This window comes from Ursus arctos, unplaced genomic scaffold (genome assembly GCF_023065955.2).
Source record: "Ursus arctos isolate Adak ecotype North America unplaced genomic scaffold, UrsArc2.0 scaffold_25, whole genome shotgun sequence".
Lineage (NCBI taxonomy): Eukaryota > Metazoa > Chordata > Mammalia > Carnivora > Ursidae > Ursus > Ursus arctos.
This window is the reverse complement of record NW_026622930.1, coordinates 11,091,927-11,106,937: the sequence shown is the minus strand read 5'-3', so window position 1 is coordinate 11,106,937 and position 15,011 is coordinate 11,091,927. Positions and strand designations below refer to the sequence as shown.

Sequence of the window (15,011 nt, the reverse complement as noted above, 5' to 3'; positions counted from 1 at the left end):
TTTGATTTCAGTAGTTTATTTTGGAGACAAAGCAGTGCAAGAGGCCAGCCGTGCTTTCCTGCTTCCCCGGGGCTCAGGGCTGGACTAGGAAAGGCGCCGTACAGACATTATAATCGGGGTTCAACACTCAAGTGGTGTAAACGCGGTTAGTCGGTGGGCCCTCGGGTTCCAAGACAGCCGGGCAGTTCCGATGGCACCAGCCCAGGCCCAGCCCCGCTCGATGGTGGTCACCACCCAGCCCTTCCTTTCCTGAAGGTGGGCGAAACCCACACCCCCGCTGAGCCAGGCCTGAAGGTAGCTCCAAGTGCCGAGATCAGCAGCCTCTCTGAGGCCATCCTCACTGGCCCATGCAGGACAGCCCAGAGGCCCTTCCCACTTTCTCAAAGTGGATGGATATCTGAAGACACAAGATCATGCTCAGGGGGTCCTACACGTCTCACCCAGGTTCACCTTGTCCCAGGGCTGCAAAGCCCCTTGCCGGCCCTCCTTTGCGGAGGGGCAGGTGGCCTGCCCGCTGCACCGTGGGAACTGACCAATCGGCCGGCGGGATCTGCTGCCATCAGGGGCCGGGGTGACGCTCGTGGAGGAGGGGGTAAAGGTTTCCTCCCCTCTGGGGCCGCAGCTCCCTTCACACTTGGCTGGCTTAGTGCTTAGGGCTTACAGTGAGTACGGGAAGGGTGGAGCAGGCCCGCTGGGTGGGTGTGAAAAGACGTGAAGCGTACAGGCAGCCTCCCCCTCCCAGGGAAGAGGGCCCCCGACCACCTCGATGCCAAGGCGAGGAGCACCAGGTTGACTTCTCAGAGAAGCAGGCTGCACCACAGGGCCTGGGGCATCAAGCCTGCCCTTCAGAGTTTTCTGGGCTCAACCGCTCATCAGAGATGGGGACACAGAGGCCCAGTCACTCCTGGGGTGATTTGTCCAAAGTTAACGGCACAAAGCCTTGGCACAGGCAGGATCAGCCCGGGGGCTCCAGACCAGGCAGTCTCCTCCTGGGTCCTGGGGAGCAGCGTCTGATCAGGGAGGGAGGCCCCCATTCAGGGCTGCACAGGACCCATGCTGAAGGGCCTGCTGGACCCCAGGGAGCTGGACATGGAGAGAAGAAGCCAACTCAAGGCCTTGGCCTCGGCTGGGAAGCTTCCTTCTCCTTCCCCTTTGTGAGCAGGCAACAGGCAGACCACAGCCCAGACCCCCTGCGCGGAACCCCCAAGGAAACAACAGGTGTGCCTCTCACTCCCTCTGGCTCTTGCTCTTGGGAGGGACAGCTGCACACCTGGTTGGAGCTTTAGGCCCCGCTCCTCACCAGGCTGTGGAGGAGACCAGTCAGAGGGTGACAGTGAGGGGGCCAGACCTGGGTGCAGGGGGCATGGAGAAAAGAGAGAGAAGGAACCCCTTACTCGCTCTGTTCAGCTACCAAAAGCCTGCCCAAGGGCGGCCCCCCTCCGGGGTCCCTGAGGCCTGATCCACAGCAGCCATCGAGACAAACAGACGTGGATGTGCACACACACTCGCACACGCACACACACGCACACACACACCCCACCTCGCACTCAGACCTAGTGTTGAAGACACAGCAAGTGTAAACCCAGTGAAGACATCTGCACAGCAGGCATCAGGCGGGACGTCCGTCTTCCCCGAGGCTGGACCACTTGGGGTTCTTTTCCATCTCCCCCTCCACCACCCCTTATTTCAATCATGACATCAGAAAATCAGGTTAAAAATTAAAAAAAAAACAAAAAAGAAAAAGAAGAAGAATCAGATCGCTGGGAATTCTTAGTAGGAGCGTCACTGCTGGGAGCTGCTGGCCCGGCAGGTGCACTCTGCGGCCCACGCCGCCCTCTGGGTCCTGGGCTCCACAGCTACTGGGAGGAGGCCTTGGTGGCCAGTGAGGCCACGCAGTGCTGCTGGAAGCTGGGTGACACGGCGGCGGTGCAGCCGAGTCTCTGGTGTGGGAGCTTGGCGGTGCCGCCCGTGCCCACGCCGCCCGTGTCGGCCTCCGACGTCCAGGGTGGGTCCGGGCCCATCATGCTGCTGCAGCAGCCGGGGCCGGCGCTGCACATCCGCTCGCCAGCCAGGCTGCCCGCCTGCTCCGCCAGGAGCCTGCTGTGCCTCAGCGGGCCCACGTCCCCCGCCGCCGCCGTGGCCGCGCTCTGGCCCTGCAGGACGGTGGCCACGTGGTTCAGGAGGTCTGTGAAGAACTCGCTGACGCCCTCGTAGCCTGTGGGTGGGACAGACAAATAGCACGGGGCGCTGAGCCAGGCTGTGGTGGAGACGGGCCATGGGCGCGGGGCAGAGCGGAGCGCAGGCCGACCACGGGGCTCGCAGACTCGAGTGGGCGCGCTCAGGACGTAGAGAAAACTGAGGCTCGGTAAATAAGGGGACACACCAAAGCCACCAAGCCTAGACTCAAAGCTGAGTGGGGGTGGCCCCGAAGGGCTAGTCCTTGAATTCAGCCGTCCCCAGGCTGTGAGAGGCTGTCACGCGCGAGTGGACAGACGCCCTGCGCCATGTCCCTCTCGGGCAGGGTGTCATGGACTCAGCGGCCCCGTGTGCTAAGACGCACACACGTGAAGAGGAACGGCGGGGCGTGGGGTGGTGGGACGTGGCAGTACCAGAGGCCCACTCCTCACATCCTCTCTCACAAACAGCCCTCTCTACTCCACGTGGCCCAGCACAGCTGCCTCCTGTGTAGACTGGGACGTCTAGGTTTGGAGGCTGCTGTGGGCCTGCCAGAGGGGACGCGATGGACAGAGGCTGCTTCTGGAACAGAGCTTACTGCCTTCTCACTCCTGAAAGACCCGCGGGGAGGCCGTCTGGAGCCATGTGCTCTGAGCGTCAAAGCCACGGACGGAGACTGGGGTGCCCCCAACGCAGCCACTGCACACCCACCCCCGTGCCTCTAACGGAGCGGGGCCTGGGGCTCCTGAGCAGAAGCCGCCAGGGCCTGCCCACACCCCACATTTATTTCCCAACACAGACACGAAGGCAAATGTCAGCAAACGAGTCCTCGGAAGCTACCCACCCAGCCGCCCTGTGATCTAGGGCAAGGATTCCACTCGCAAAAAACTGCTCTGATAGAAATTCAGTATGAGTGGGTGCCCTCTCCCCACCTGAACTGACCCGGAGGCCTGAGGGCTGGGCACAGAGCTCCAAGACCAGGACGGAGAGCGTGTGGCTGCCCCGGGAGGGGCTCTAGGCACTGCCGACCCCACGCACGACTGTGACCTCCACCAGCGACGTGGGGCCGGCGCTCCGAGGGCGTCTTCCAGGACGGCCCCCAGAGCCGTTGGCACAGCCTGGCTGGGATGAGCAGAGCGCGCTCCCCGTCCCAGGAGAGCCCGCCCGGGGCCAAGTGGCAGGGGCGGCCTCAATGGTCCACAATCTTACTGGCCCGGCAAACAACTGTGGTTTTGAGGCGCCAGAGGCTGACGAGGGAAAGCAGAGGTGCCCACAGCAAAAATCACAATGGGTGAAACGGCTGACAGGCCCCATGCTCATGCTTCATGACGCTGTCCCCATTTTGCAGATGAGGAGACAGAGGCACACAGAGTGAAGTGACGGAGCCCATCGACAGGTGAACTGACACGGGCTTGTACCCGGTTGGAGCATGAGGACGCCCACAGGTGCTGGTCACCCAGGCTCAGAAGTGCCGGCCTCTGGGCCGCATGGGCATGGTCCTCGCTCCCGGCATCCTCACAGCCGCTGGGGAGAGGGACCCAGGATTATCCTCATTTTACGGAAGAGGACACAAAGCTCCCAAGTGACAGAGCCAGGACCCCAATCAGCCCTTTGGTGCCATGTGTGCCTTGACTATCATGTGGTCCGGGGTGGCCCAGCAAGGCCTGGGGGCCGGGGAGGATGGGCAGAGTGGCCCGGGCCCCCAGGGGGCTACCAGCAGGTGGGCTGCTGGGATTCCAGGGGACAGATGCAGGCAGAGGGCGGGGAGCTAGAGAACAGTCAGGCCAGCACCAGGGAACATACGCTGTTCCCTTCGAGACCACTCTGCTGTCCCCAGACGAGGCCCGGGGGGCATGTGCACTTCCCGGGGCTTCCTGGGGTGGTATGGAAACCTGAGGCTGAACTGGAGGCTAGGGGAGGCCCCTCAGGTCTGCCTGACCTGGCCAGAAGCCACACAGCCAGCGCCGATGCCTGCGGAGAGCACACGGAGCGTGAGCTGGCGCCGCGGCACCAGCCTGGGGCCCGGAACTGTGCCAACGTCCGTCTCTGCACGGTGGGGCGGGGCGACGCGGGGCACTGTCCCCATGGTGCAGAAGCGTCCACCTCTGTGGCTTGTCCCGTCACACCCTGTAAGGGCCGAGGCGGGATTTGAACCCACGGCTTCGGCTGAGAGGCCGGAAGCCGTGTGGTCAGGAGTGTGGGGCGCCACGCCCAGCTCCACCATGTGGCGCCCACAGGACCTGGACAAGTCGCCCAGCCCCTACCTCCACATCCCCACGGCCAAAGGGAGATCTTACCAGCCCGCCGCACACGGCGCTGCGCCGGAGACGAAAGGAGACCAGAGCTCTCGGAGGAGGCTACCGCTCTTACTACCTCCCAAGCCCGGTGCGTGGCCTCCTTGATGGGGATGCTACCGCCCACCCAGGGCCCCGACGTGGCCTCCCCTGGCACGCACTCCTCAGGATGGGCCCACGAGTGCCCGAGACCCAGGCTTGCCAACCACGCCAGGAGAGGCCAGGGAGCAGCTGTCTCCTGGACACGGCCTCCCCCGGGTGCCCTGGGCTCCCTGCAGCAGCCTGCTCCCTCAGGCAGTGTCTGCTGGGCTCGGCCTCAGCACTCCAGCTGCCTCAGACCCTGCCTCCATGCCTGGCCCCACCCGGTGGCCCCTCTCTTGGCTCCTCCGGGTAGAAGCCTCTCCGCCCATGTGGGCTCACAGTGACTGTCCCTCCCCTGAGCACCCAGGGTGCCCTCGTGATGCCCACACTGCACAGGCTGGGAGGGGGCCGACTCGGGACCTTGTACAAAGCCAACGCTCAAGTGCAGAGCTCCATGCTCTCACCACCTCCCATCTCCAGCCTTCTAGAACTTCTACCCCGACAGCCTTGCTTCACCCCCTCCTTGTCCCGCCAATCCTCAGCCACCTCTTCACTGTCCTCACCCCCACATCCTCCCTACTTTAGATCCTCTCATTTATTATCACTGTTCCCCTGACACACCCTGCATTCCCTTGGTCTCTCTCATTCCGTCACTTACTCATCAAAACCCCACCTCTGCCAACACCCAGGTCTCTATGCAGGCTGCACCCAGGGTGACGGGAGGAACACAGGCCACTGTCCCAATACTGGCCTCAGGGGCTCACTCTTACCCAGCTCAGAGTGAAACCCCACGTTCCCACCACGCCACAGGGCAGGCTCCTCTGTCAACTGAATGACAGAAAGAGCCAGTGCTGTCCGACCAGCCTCAGTTTCCTTGGCTGTGACTGTGATGGTGGCTGGGCCTGGCTGCATGCTGAGTAAGGGGACACATGGCAAGCACCCAGCCTGGTGGCCAGGAGCTGCTCAGCCTGCGGCCGTGCTCCACGTCCCGTGCAAGAGGCCTTACCCTGTGCCCTGCAAACACCCCCTGAGCACTCCCCACATGCCACGCTTGAGCTCTCCCCCAAGACGCTAACCTCCCTGAGGGAAGGAATCGTTTCCTGAACGTTTTTACACCCACTGAGCAGTGACACTGACTTAACCAACTTAATAAAGGTGAGAGTCGAAGCCAGCTGGGAGGGTGGACGAGTCAGCCTCGGGGTACTCCCACGCGAAGTGAGCTCATTCCAGGAATGCCAACTGGGGACGTCATGGCCATCACCGCTGTAGGCTAACGGTCCCACTGAGGGTTCTCTGGGTGCTATCTCCCACTAAGCCCCTTGCTGCGTCGAGACGAGGGGAGCATGGCAGAGCCACGCTGTGGCAGCAGCCCTGAGGGCCCTGGGCCATACTTCCTGCTCGGGGCTCTGGCAGACAGCAGGGAGCAGGCGCCATAGCCACGGGGAGCCGGCCACATCCAGGGCCTGTCCCCAGCACCACCGCTCAGGGCCCGAGCAGGAGCACAGCTGTGCCACCAACCTGTACTGCAATCTGGGATAATTCCTCCCTCCCTAGGAGACTCAGTTTCCCGCAGGCACACGTGGAGGCTGTACTCCCTCCAGGGTCCTTCCAGCTTGTTAAATCTAGAAGGACCCAACAGATTAGCTGAGGTTTGGCCAACAAAGGCTAATGCTGACGACACAGGGTCAGGTGAGGAAAGTGCAAGGTGTTCGTGCAGGCCCCCTAAGTGCCCCGTGCTCCTGGCTGGATGCGCTGACCTCGTTGGCCAACATCACCACACACTATAAACCCAGTCTGCAGGTGGGGCCGTGGCCTAGCAGGACCACACTGACCCCAGGCCCTGGCTGGGGCTGACAGGGAGGGAGGGAGCTGGTCAACCAGACCCACCTGCCCCATTACCCAAGGACACTGGTCTACAGACCAAGGAAGGGGGTTCCTGGCTCCACCACTCACCTGGGAAGGCGTTGATGTCGATGACCGCGTGCTGCCCCGTCTGGTTGTTGATGATGATGTCAATCCCGAAGAGTGACACGCCCAGCGCCTGCCGAAGGGCCCGCGACAGCTCCCGGATGACCTCGTCGCTGGGCCGCTCGAACACGCCCTCGATCTTGTCCAGCTGCACACACAAGCATGCACATGCGCGAGCGTACACACACACACACAGAAGTCAAGTCAGGCCACGGGCACGGGCGGGGAGGTGCTGCTCAGGTGCCCCAAAGCCCGACAGACCCCTGATGACCAAGCACTCACACGGCCACTCCCCGGGTCCCGCCGACGACTGGGCAGGTACTACGTGTCTAGTACACACGACCCCTCTAGTCCCTGTAACAACCCAGAAGGACTGCCCCACACTGCTGGTCTTCTGCTCTAGGCCCAGCCAGCCTGGGACAGGCATATGGATTTTCACCGGCTCAAGCTTGGCCCCTGGAAGGGCTGCCGAGGAAGGGGAACCTTGGGAAGGATTTGGGATCAGGGGGACATAGATTTGAATCCTGGCAGTGACTTTCTAGTTCTGGGATCCTAGGGAAAAGTACTCGGCCTCACTGTGCCTCAGTTTACTCATGTGCAAAATGGGACCAACGAGGCGTCTCTCCTCTGCCGGTCACTGATGTGGTGGGAACGGTATGGGCCTGGCCGGGAGGAGGCGCTGCACCAGCATTTTAGGGCGGGGAGAGCCCTGTGTCGCCTCTAAGTCCGTCAGGGGAAGGTTACAGGAGGTGCCCCATAAATACTGGACTGCTGATCCTGGGGGCCGTGGGGCTCAGGGGCCAAAGGGGAAGAAGGGTGGTCGACCCATCAGAAATAAAAGTGAGGCTGGGTCAAAAACTGACACACAGAATTACGTGACCAGCAATTCCTCTCCTAGGTACGTACCCAACAGACAGAACAGGTGCTACGCCGATGCCCACAGCACTGTTCACAACAGCCAAAGGTGGAAACAACCCAAATGTCCATCAACACACAGACACACAAATTGTGTTTTCCACACGCTGGAACATTATTTGGCCACAAAACGGCACAGTGTGGCTGAACCCTCAAAACATCAGGCCAAGTGTAAAAAGCCAAGCACGACACGTCACACATTGTATGACTCTGTGCACATGAAAGGTCCAGAACAGCAAGCTCATCGAGCTGAAAAGCAGATTCGTGGCTGCCAGGGGTCGGGAGGACTGCTGAGTGGGTACAGACTTTTCCTCCGAGGTGGTGAAAATGTTTTAGAACGTGATAGAAGGGAGGGATTGCACAACATGGTGAACACACTGAATGTCACTGAACTGCTCACTTGAAAGTGGCTACACTGTATGTTATGTGAATTTCACTCAATCAAAACAAAAAAAAAAAAAAGAAAGAAAAGCTGAGTCAGGAGGGCTGAGGACAGAGCCCTGGGCATCAAGGGCAATGGCCCTTACCCCAGCACAGGTAGCTAGAACGGCCAACGGGGATCTTCCAGACACATACAGAGCAAGGAGCTCACACCAGGGCACCATCTGTGGCCCGCCGTGAAAGCCGTGCCCATGGGCTCTCCACAATCGGCAGGGCCCCCGAGACCACAACCCTGCTGCCTCGGCGTCCTCGCAGAGGAAACAGCTCCTAAGGGGCCGCGCCAGCCTGGCTTTGACAAGCCCTTGTCACCGAGCACCGGCCCAAGCCGGGACCGGCCTCAAGGTCACTCTTGCCAGTCAGAGGCTCAGCCCAGTGCGGCAGCTCGGTCACTGCACCTGTGGCCCGGGGTCCTCCCAAGTCAGAGAGAGCCAGGCAGACGCCTTGGCACAGCCCATTCCCCCCTGCAGGCCCTGAGCCGTCATGTACACTTCTGGGTCTTGTTTTCTCGCTCCAAGAAATGGGGTGATAACCACGCACGCCGTGGGATGTCGGAGCCAAGAGGCTTGCAGCCCAGGCGTGCCGGCGAGGGGGCTCCGGCTGCTGTCTTATCACCAAGTCTCCTAACACACCGCTCAGAAAAGCACTTTCTCAGCTCAGCTAAGGCATCTCGGAAATCCCTCTGAAGCTGTTTGATGACCTTAAACTAAACAGCCATCCTCGGACACGATAAAGGCACAGAGATCCTGCCCCTGGGTTGTAAACGCAAAGGCAGTAACGATGCTCCGGGAAATGGGGGGCGATGAAGGAGGTCACCCTCCTCTGCACCCACTAATGCCCCGGATCCCCTGACCACCTTACGGGGCAGGAGAGGGAAACAGAGGCTCAGCGAGACAATGGGACTCCCAGGCCACACGTCTGAAACCTGATGGAGCTCGCGGCTGAAGCCAGCCAGTCTTGTCAGGGTCCACACTCTTCACCAATACCCTAGACACCGGTGTGTGGGGGCCTGTGCGGTTCGTCTTCAGCGGCCCCCAGAGGAGGAGGGAGGCCGGGCTTCAAGGCCAGGCCACAACTCCCTGCACGAGGCCCTGATGGGGACTGGAGGGAGCCCTGGTGGGAGGGAGCGAGGCAGGAGGCGAGTGTGGAGTGGAACTGTGTCTGACCGGCCTTAGGGTGTGCAGGAGGGGCCTACGTCTCCCACAGAAAGGACGTGGCTGAGGGTGCTTCCCTTGTCTTGTTGTATGTGGTGTCAGTCCTGGGGGCTTCCTGAATGGCAGTCAGGAGCTGAGGGAAAGGAGGAGATGATGGAGGACCCTACAAGTAAGAGAGGAGGCCCAGAAGTCTCTCTAAACGTGCCCATTTCACAGATGAAGAAACAGGCCAAGCAGCAGGCAGGTGATCATCTATAGAAGAAGGTTACTCAGGACCTTCTGGCATCAGTGAACAGCCCCAGGGGCTGCCAGAGCCACACAGGGACTGGAAGGGACAGCGTCCTGGGAAGTCTGTGGAATGCCACCATCCCCGCCCCCACCCCGAGTCACTGGCCAAACAAGGGTTGAGAGCCTCTCTGGGAAGGCCTGTGGAACTGGGTCAGTCTAGAGTCTCTGAAGGTTAGAAGACCAGCCAAACTTTTCTTGCACAAAACAGCTTTTTGTATCTTACAGTGCACACAGCCAGGCGCTGAGAGGTTCTGTTTAAAATCTGGTGTTCTCCAAGCTTCCCTGACCATGGGACTTGTTCCTGGGGAACGTCTATCAACATCCTGAGGGACACTGGTGCTCCCTCCAGGTCCCTGTCCATGCCTATGCTCTGTCAAACCCTCAGCACACAGCTGGCTCCTCAGAGGAACCAGACACAAACAAGAAATGAACAGGTGGTCTGGGCTGGGCCTGGGGCAGGGGACAGGTGAGAACAGCCTAGGATAGGGAGGAGGACACAGGCACATCCTCCCAGATTAGCTGGCATGGCCATGACTCAGGAGACCCAGCCCAGGGCTGCAAGGTCAGGGTAAGGGGCAGCGGAGACCGCCGGCCCACTGGACTTGAGAGAGATAGCAGAAGCTGCCCCATGACAATTTCTAACCCTCTGCTCTGGGCAAACCCTGCTGGGCAGGTACCAGTGAGAGAATAAGTCCTAAATTCCCAAGAGACCCAGCTTTGGAAGCAGACCGATCTGGGGTCATGTGCCAGCATGGCCCCTGATTGAACAGCTCTGTGGGTTTGGAAGAGTCACTCAACCCACTCCAGAAAGCGGAGCTGTCTGCCCCACTCCCGAAAGGCCATGTCAAGGCCCGGCTATGATGCTGTGGGGTGTCTAGGACGATGTCTGACACACGGCTACGTTCACGAACCTCACCCCAAGCCTGCCACCCACCGTGAGCCACCCCCGCAGAAGTATCAGCAGGCCCTTAATAAACGCTTACGGGATTCACATAGACAAGGAAAGAGAAAGGAAAACAGAGGTGCTGTTGCCTCCCACCCTTTTTTAAATCAGGAAAAAGCAGATTACAAAGCAGGTCCTCAAATTCCTCGTGACTGGGGAGAAGGGTGGGGAGATCCTCACTCTGGGAGAAGAGTTAGAAAATCTTCCATTGGGAGTAACCTAGTGGTACACGGGTGTGGCTGTGATGGCCATCAGCCCTGGGCCCCACTGCCAGCGGCACCCCCATACCCAGTGTCGGGAGGGAAGGCCACCAGGGCAGAAGGAACATACCGCGGTCAGGACCGATGAGGACTCTGGCTTTGACACGTTGTGGCTATTGAAGAAAATGGACTCCCGGTCTGAAAAAGCAAAGACAGGAAGGAGCCAGGGTTAGCTCAAGGCAGAGATGGTGACTCCACCACCTGACACCAGGGGGCAGCACCACCCCAGCCACAGTCTCGGTGGCCCTCGGGCTGGGCATCCAGCAGCAGCCAACCTGGGGCCCCAGTGAGCCGGGCACCCCCACGCCAAGGGACACCACACTGTGGCCAGAAACATGTCCGCTCAGAGATCCTGTTTCAAGTCTTCTTCCCATATAAAAACAACTGCCCTGATGAGCCTACCTCTGTTACCATCTTACGGTATCCTATCAGGTTTTCCCCACAACACCTAAGGCCCCGTGCCAAAGTGCATCTAGTGTGTCTTATGGACATGGTATGAGAAAGGGGGCTAAGGGGTGGCTGAGTGATGGGAAACACAGTACAGGAGTATCAAAGGCCCGAAGTCAAGAGGTCCAGTAAATGCCATTTAATCCAGTATTCCCGGCCCCTCCCAGTATCTGCCCATGGAACTCCTTTTTCAGGGTAGCACTTGAGAAATGCCCAAGCAGCCACTTGGCACGTGAGTGCTTAGATTACAAAGGGTTCTGCTGTTTCCCAACTACGTAGGAGAAAAAACAGGAAATCAGAACATGGGCTTCTATAGGATCCAACCAAGAAAAGAATACAGAACAACTTCTGTTTGGCTTTGGAACCTGGCACAGCCCCCTGAAATACCCTAACCTCCTCCCACCACACTTCCCTGACCCATGTCTGCCTCCCACCATACCCTCAGTCCCATCGAGGCACCACCCAGAGGGGCAGACCGATCCCAAGACTAATGTAAGCAGTAAGCAGCCGGTTTGTCTATCCATCCTGTGGAGTGAGGCTGGTGGGTCACACATTCTCGAGCACTTGGAAGCATGGGCACAGGAATGCAAGAATCACAAAACCGCGAGCTTCACCACCCCATGCCCCCCCACCAAGAATGACACGGGGATGTCCTGGGCCAAGAGCCCCTACGTGGCCCCAGCAGCTTCTGCTTCAGTCCTTCCAGGGTGGGGCACTGTGGTTCCCGTCCCCAGGACATACTGCTCATCCCTGGGACCCAGGCCCCTAAGCGCAGGACAGGAAGGGCCTTGGTTGGGCACCTCGGTGTGCAGGGGCCAGGCCACAGGGGGGCACCTGCTCCGATTGCCAAGGACCCCCACCAGCTCCAGGATTACGGCGCCGCAACAATCATGCATGAGAAAGTGATTCGGGCGGAGGCCAAGCAGGCAGGCGCTGAGATGTACCTGGCATCCTTCCCGCTAGTGGGGCACACAGGCCCCTTGCCGCCCCGGTGTACCCGACAGTCCTCCCGCCGCTCCGACCAGAGCCAGTCCAGACGGGGGGCACGAGAGACGGTCCTGGGGAGGAGCCTGGGGAAAATAAACACCCTGCAGGACTTGCGCCAAGCAGCCCCACCGATCTCTAGTCCTGGGCGTCGACAGCCAAGAAGAGTGAGCCTTGAGCAGTGGCAAGGCCCGTGGGCCAGAGGACAGAGTGGGGCTCGAGCAGCTGGAGCACGTGTTCTATCCTTCTGTAGGCACTGCCCACCTATTTACCCTGCAGCCGACCCTGGCCCAACCCCACCAAACTCAGGGTGCCTCCCACACACCCCGAGGGTCCCCAAGGGTGGCAGAGCAAGCCCGGGGGCTGGGGGGGTGGTAAAGGGCCACGCAGAGCAGGCAGACGCAGCCAAGTTCAGGGAGGGAGAAGCCTGCACGAGCCACAAGAGCCACCACGGGTGTTTATGCAGGGAAGGCAAGAAGCTGGGCGCTCAGAAGCGCACGGCCGGCACCTGTGGAACTGGACAGACTGTGTCACCCAATAGCTTCTTGTGGCAGGAAAACAGATCGCACACATGGACCATTTCAAAGGAGACCGGTTCTCCTCCCGGTTAACTGTGACTGATGGCTCCGGCCAGAGGACCATTCAGCACTGGCGGGGCGGGGGGAGAGGATCCATCCTCTGGCCACAGGCTCCCTGTGTCTGGCCTGAGTAGGGGCCCGAGGGCCTGTGGGCAGCTTCCAGCCTCTCCCCAACCCCGGAGACTGAGAAGCCGAAACCGGTCAGAATGGGTCATACGCCCTTTGATGCCACCTTCTCGGCGAGCTTTAAGAGACCCAGTCCCCCGAAAGACGAAGCAGGCTAGGCCCTGGCACCCTGATCACAGGAGCACTCTGGATTTGGGGCCCCAGGCACTCCCCGTGTCCACACCAGTCCTAGACACACAGCCTGAGCAAAAAACCACCACCAATGCTCCTCAGGGGCGGGAGGGCAACGAGAGGAGTATGTGTGCCCCCATTTACAGGTGAGAAAAACAGGTTCAAAAGCAGAGTAAATGACCAGCTTAACCCCCACCATTCCAGCCGCTTAGCAGTCAGGAGCAGCGGCCACCATTCTATGCTTTGTCTGCCTCATCCTCACGCGTGTCTCTGGGCCGGGGGGAACAGGTCACAGCACTACAGGGGGCGGCCGGGATCCTCCTCCGGGTCCCATACACGCACCGCCGCACAGAGGGGCCGGCCCTGGCTGCCCTGTCCAAGGGGCTCCCTCACCCAGCGGCAGCCCGGGACCCCACTGCTTCCTCCGGAGCCCTTCAGCTAGGCCACGATGAATCTTGCCATGCCCAGTTGCTTCTATGTTGTCTACAGCTGCTTTCATGCTCCACGGGCAGTGGACACAATTATGACAGAGCTGGACGTATTTACTACCTGGCCTTTTGCAGAAAAGGTCTGCCGAGCCCAGCTCTATGTGCTGATAAGTGACGCCGTTCTCTTATGGACCCCAAGGGGAAAAAGGCCCAGGGAGGAGTATAGAATACAGGCACTAGTCCTCAGGGTCAAGAAACAGAAGTAAATCCACCGCACAAAAGGGGGAGTAGAGAAACGTGCCCATCTGGATCCTGGCCCTGGGTGGAGCGAGGGGAGCAGTCCCCCCAGGCTGTGAATCACGGGCAGAGAACGTGTGTCCCTGGTGGCTGGCGCAGGCCAACCATCTCCGTAAGAACCTGACTTCCATTCCAGCCGAGGCAAGTGCAAGAGCCACCGGCCCTAAGACACACCTGACTGCAGAGATGCCATCCGGTAAAAACCAAGAGATGAGAATCAACAGAGCACGGTCGTTATAGAGGGAAGGCTAGTGTCCCTGGCTCCCTCCGAGGTCCTGAAGAATCCCACTCAAGGAGCGTGGACAGGGGAAGCTGCAGGCCTGCCGCCCTGGACGGCGAGAACCAGAAAGCCAGGGTGAGGCCTGGAGAGAGGCCAGAGCCCCAAAGCCCCCCGTTCAATTGGTCCAGCGTAAAGGGCTGCTGTCGAGTTAGGCTTCTGATCTGGAAAGAACATGTGTATCAAGAGGACAGAACCCACACCAGCTCCCTGGCACGAAGCCCCGAAGGCTGCAGACATGAAACCAGCTCTGCGGATGGACAGACGGACACGCTGAAAGTTACTCGGCTTGTCTAAGCACAATAAACATTTTGGCATTAGCTCTGTGTGCTTATCTACTCGTTGATTTGGCCCCAGCCAACATTTTATGGAAAACTGGCACGTTAGAAGTGGTCAGAAGACACACATATACAGAGCCCTCATCCTCAAGACACAGGACACAGAGCCTGCACCCTGCGGCTAAGGGCTCCCAGTGCTGAGACAGAAGCTGGCCCAGCACTCTGCAACCAGGAGGAAAAGGAGGAAAGAAAGGGATACTTTTTGTCTGCAAAGGAAGAAAACCTGGCAATAAATTTCTTTTATATGTAGAGGGATTTTGGTAAAGAAAAAAAGGAAGGAAGGAAGGAAGGAAGGAAGGAAGGAAGGAAGGAAGGAAGGAAGGAAGGAAGGAAGGGAAAGCAAGCTACGTAAGGTATACCACTCTTAATACATTTTCCACAGACTTAAAGCACATATTTTTTAAAAATCAGGAAAATAATACAGGATTTAAAAAAAAAAAATAGTCTCTTGGGGAGCCTGGGTGGCTCTCGGTTAAGCATCTGGCTCTTGATCTCAGCTCAGGTCTTGATCACAAGGTTGTACGTTCAAGCCCCAAGTTGGGCTCCATGTTGGACATACAGCCTACTTAAAAAAACCCAAAAAAACAAGTCTCTTCCAGCCCACAAATTTCTAAGAATGCCTCTTGCTGGTATATGGTCACATTTTTTGTATGTGGCCCCAGACCGTGGTCCTCTCACCCCCAGATCATTCCATCATCCCAGTGTGCAGGGGCTGGGACCAGGGTGACAATGGGGATGTCCCAAACCCTGACAATGCAGCCTCGAGACTCGAGGCTGCCTACACCCAGAAAGGAAGTGAAGAATCAATGCACATTTCTAAAGTATCTGCTCTGTGTTAATGGTAAGAAA

The 15,011-nt window shown here is 59.2% G+C and overlaps 1 protein-coding gene across 4 annotated transcripts in view; it reads right to left on the bottom strand.

Annotated features, from left to right (window-relative positions):
- ITPK1 (inositol-tetrakisphosphate 1-kinase) overlaps positions 1-15,011 on the bottom strand; it is a 169,795-nt gene continuing 154,784 nt past the window's right edge. For 3 of the 4 annotated variants that reach the window (XM_026515415.3, XM_057318549.1, XM_057318550.1), the window contains 4 exons: positions 11,908-12,033; positions 10,587-10,654; positions 6,504-6,666; positions 1-2,215 (listed from right to left, as the gene is read on the bottom strand). In XM_026515415.3, the coding sequence (XP_026371200.1) occupies positions 1,857-2,215; positions 6,504-6,666; positions 10,587-10,654; positions 11,908-12,033 (716 nt within the window). In that variant the 3' untranslated portion in view covers positions 1-1,856. The remainder of the gene's footprint in view (positions 2,216-6,503; positions 6,667-10,586; positions 10,655-11,907; positions 12,034-15,011) is intronic. The other variant, XM_026515418.3, reaches the window with a different exon arrangement.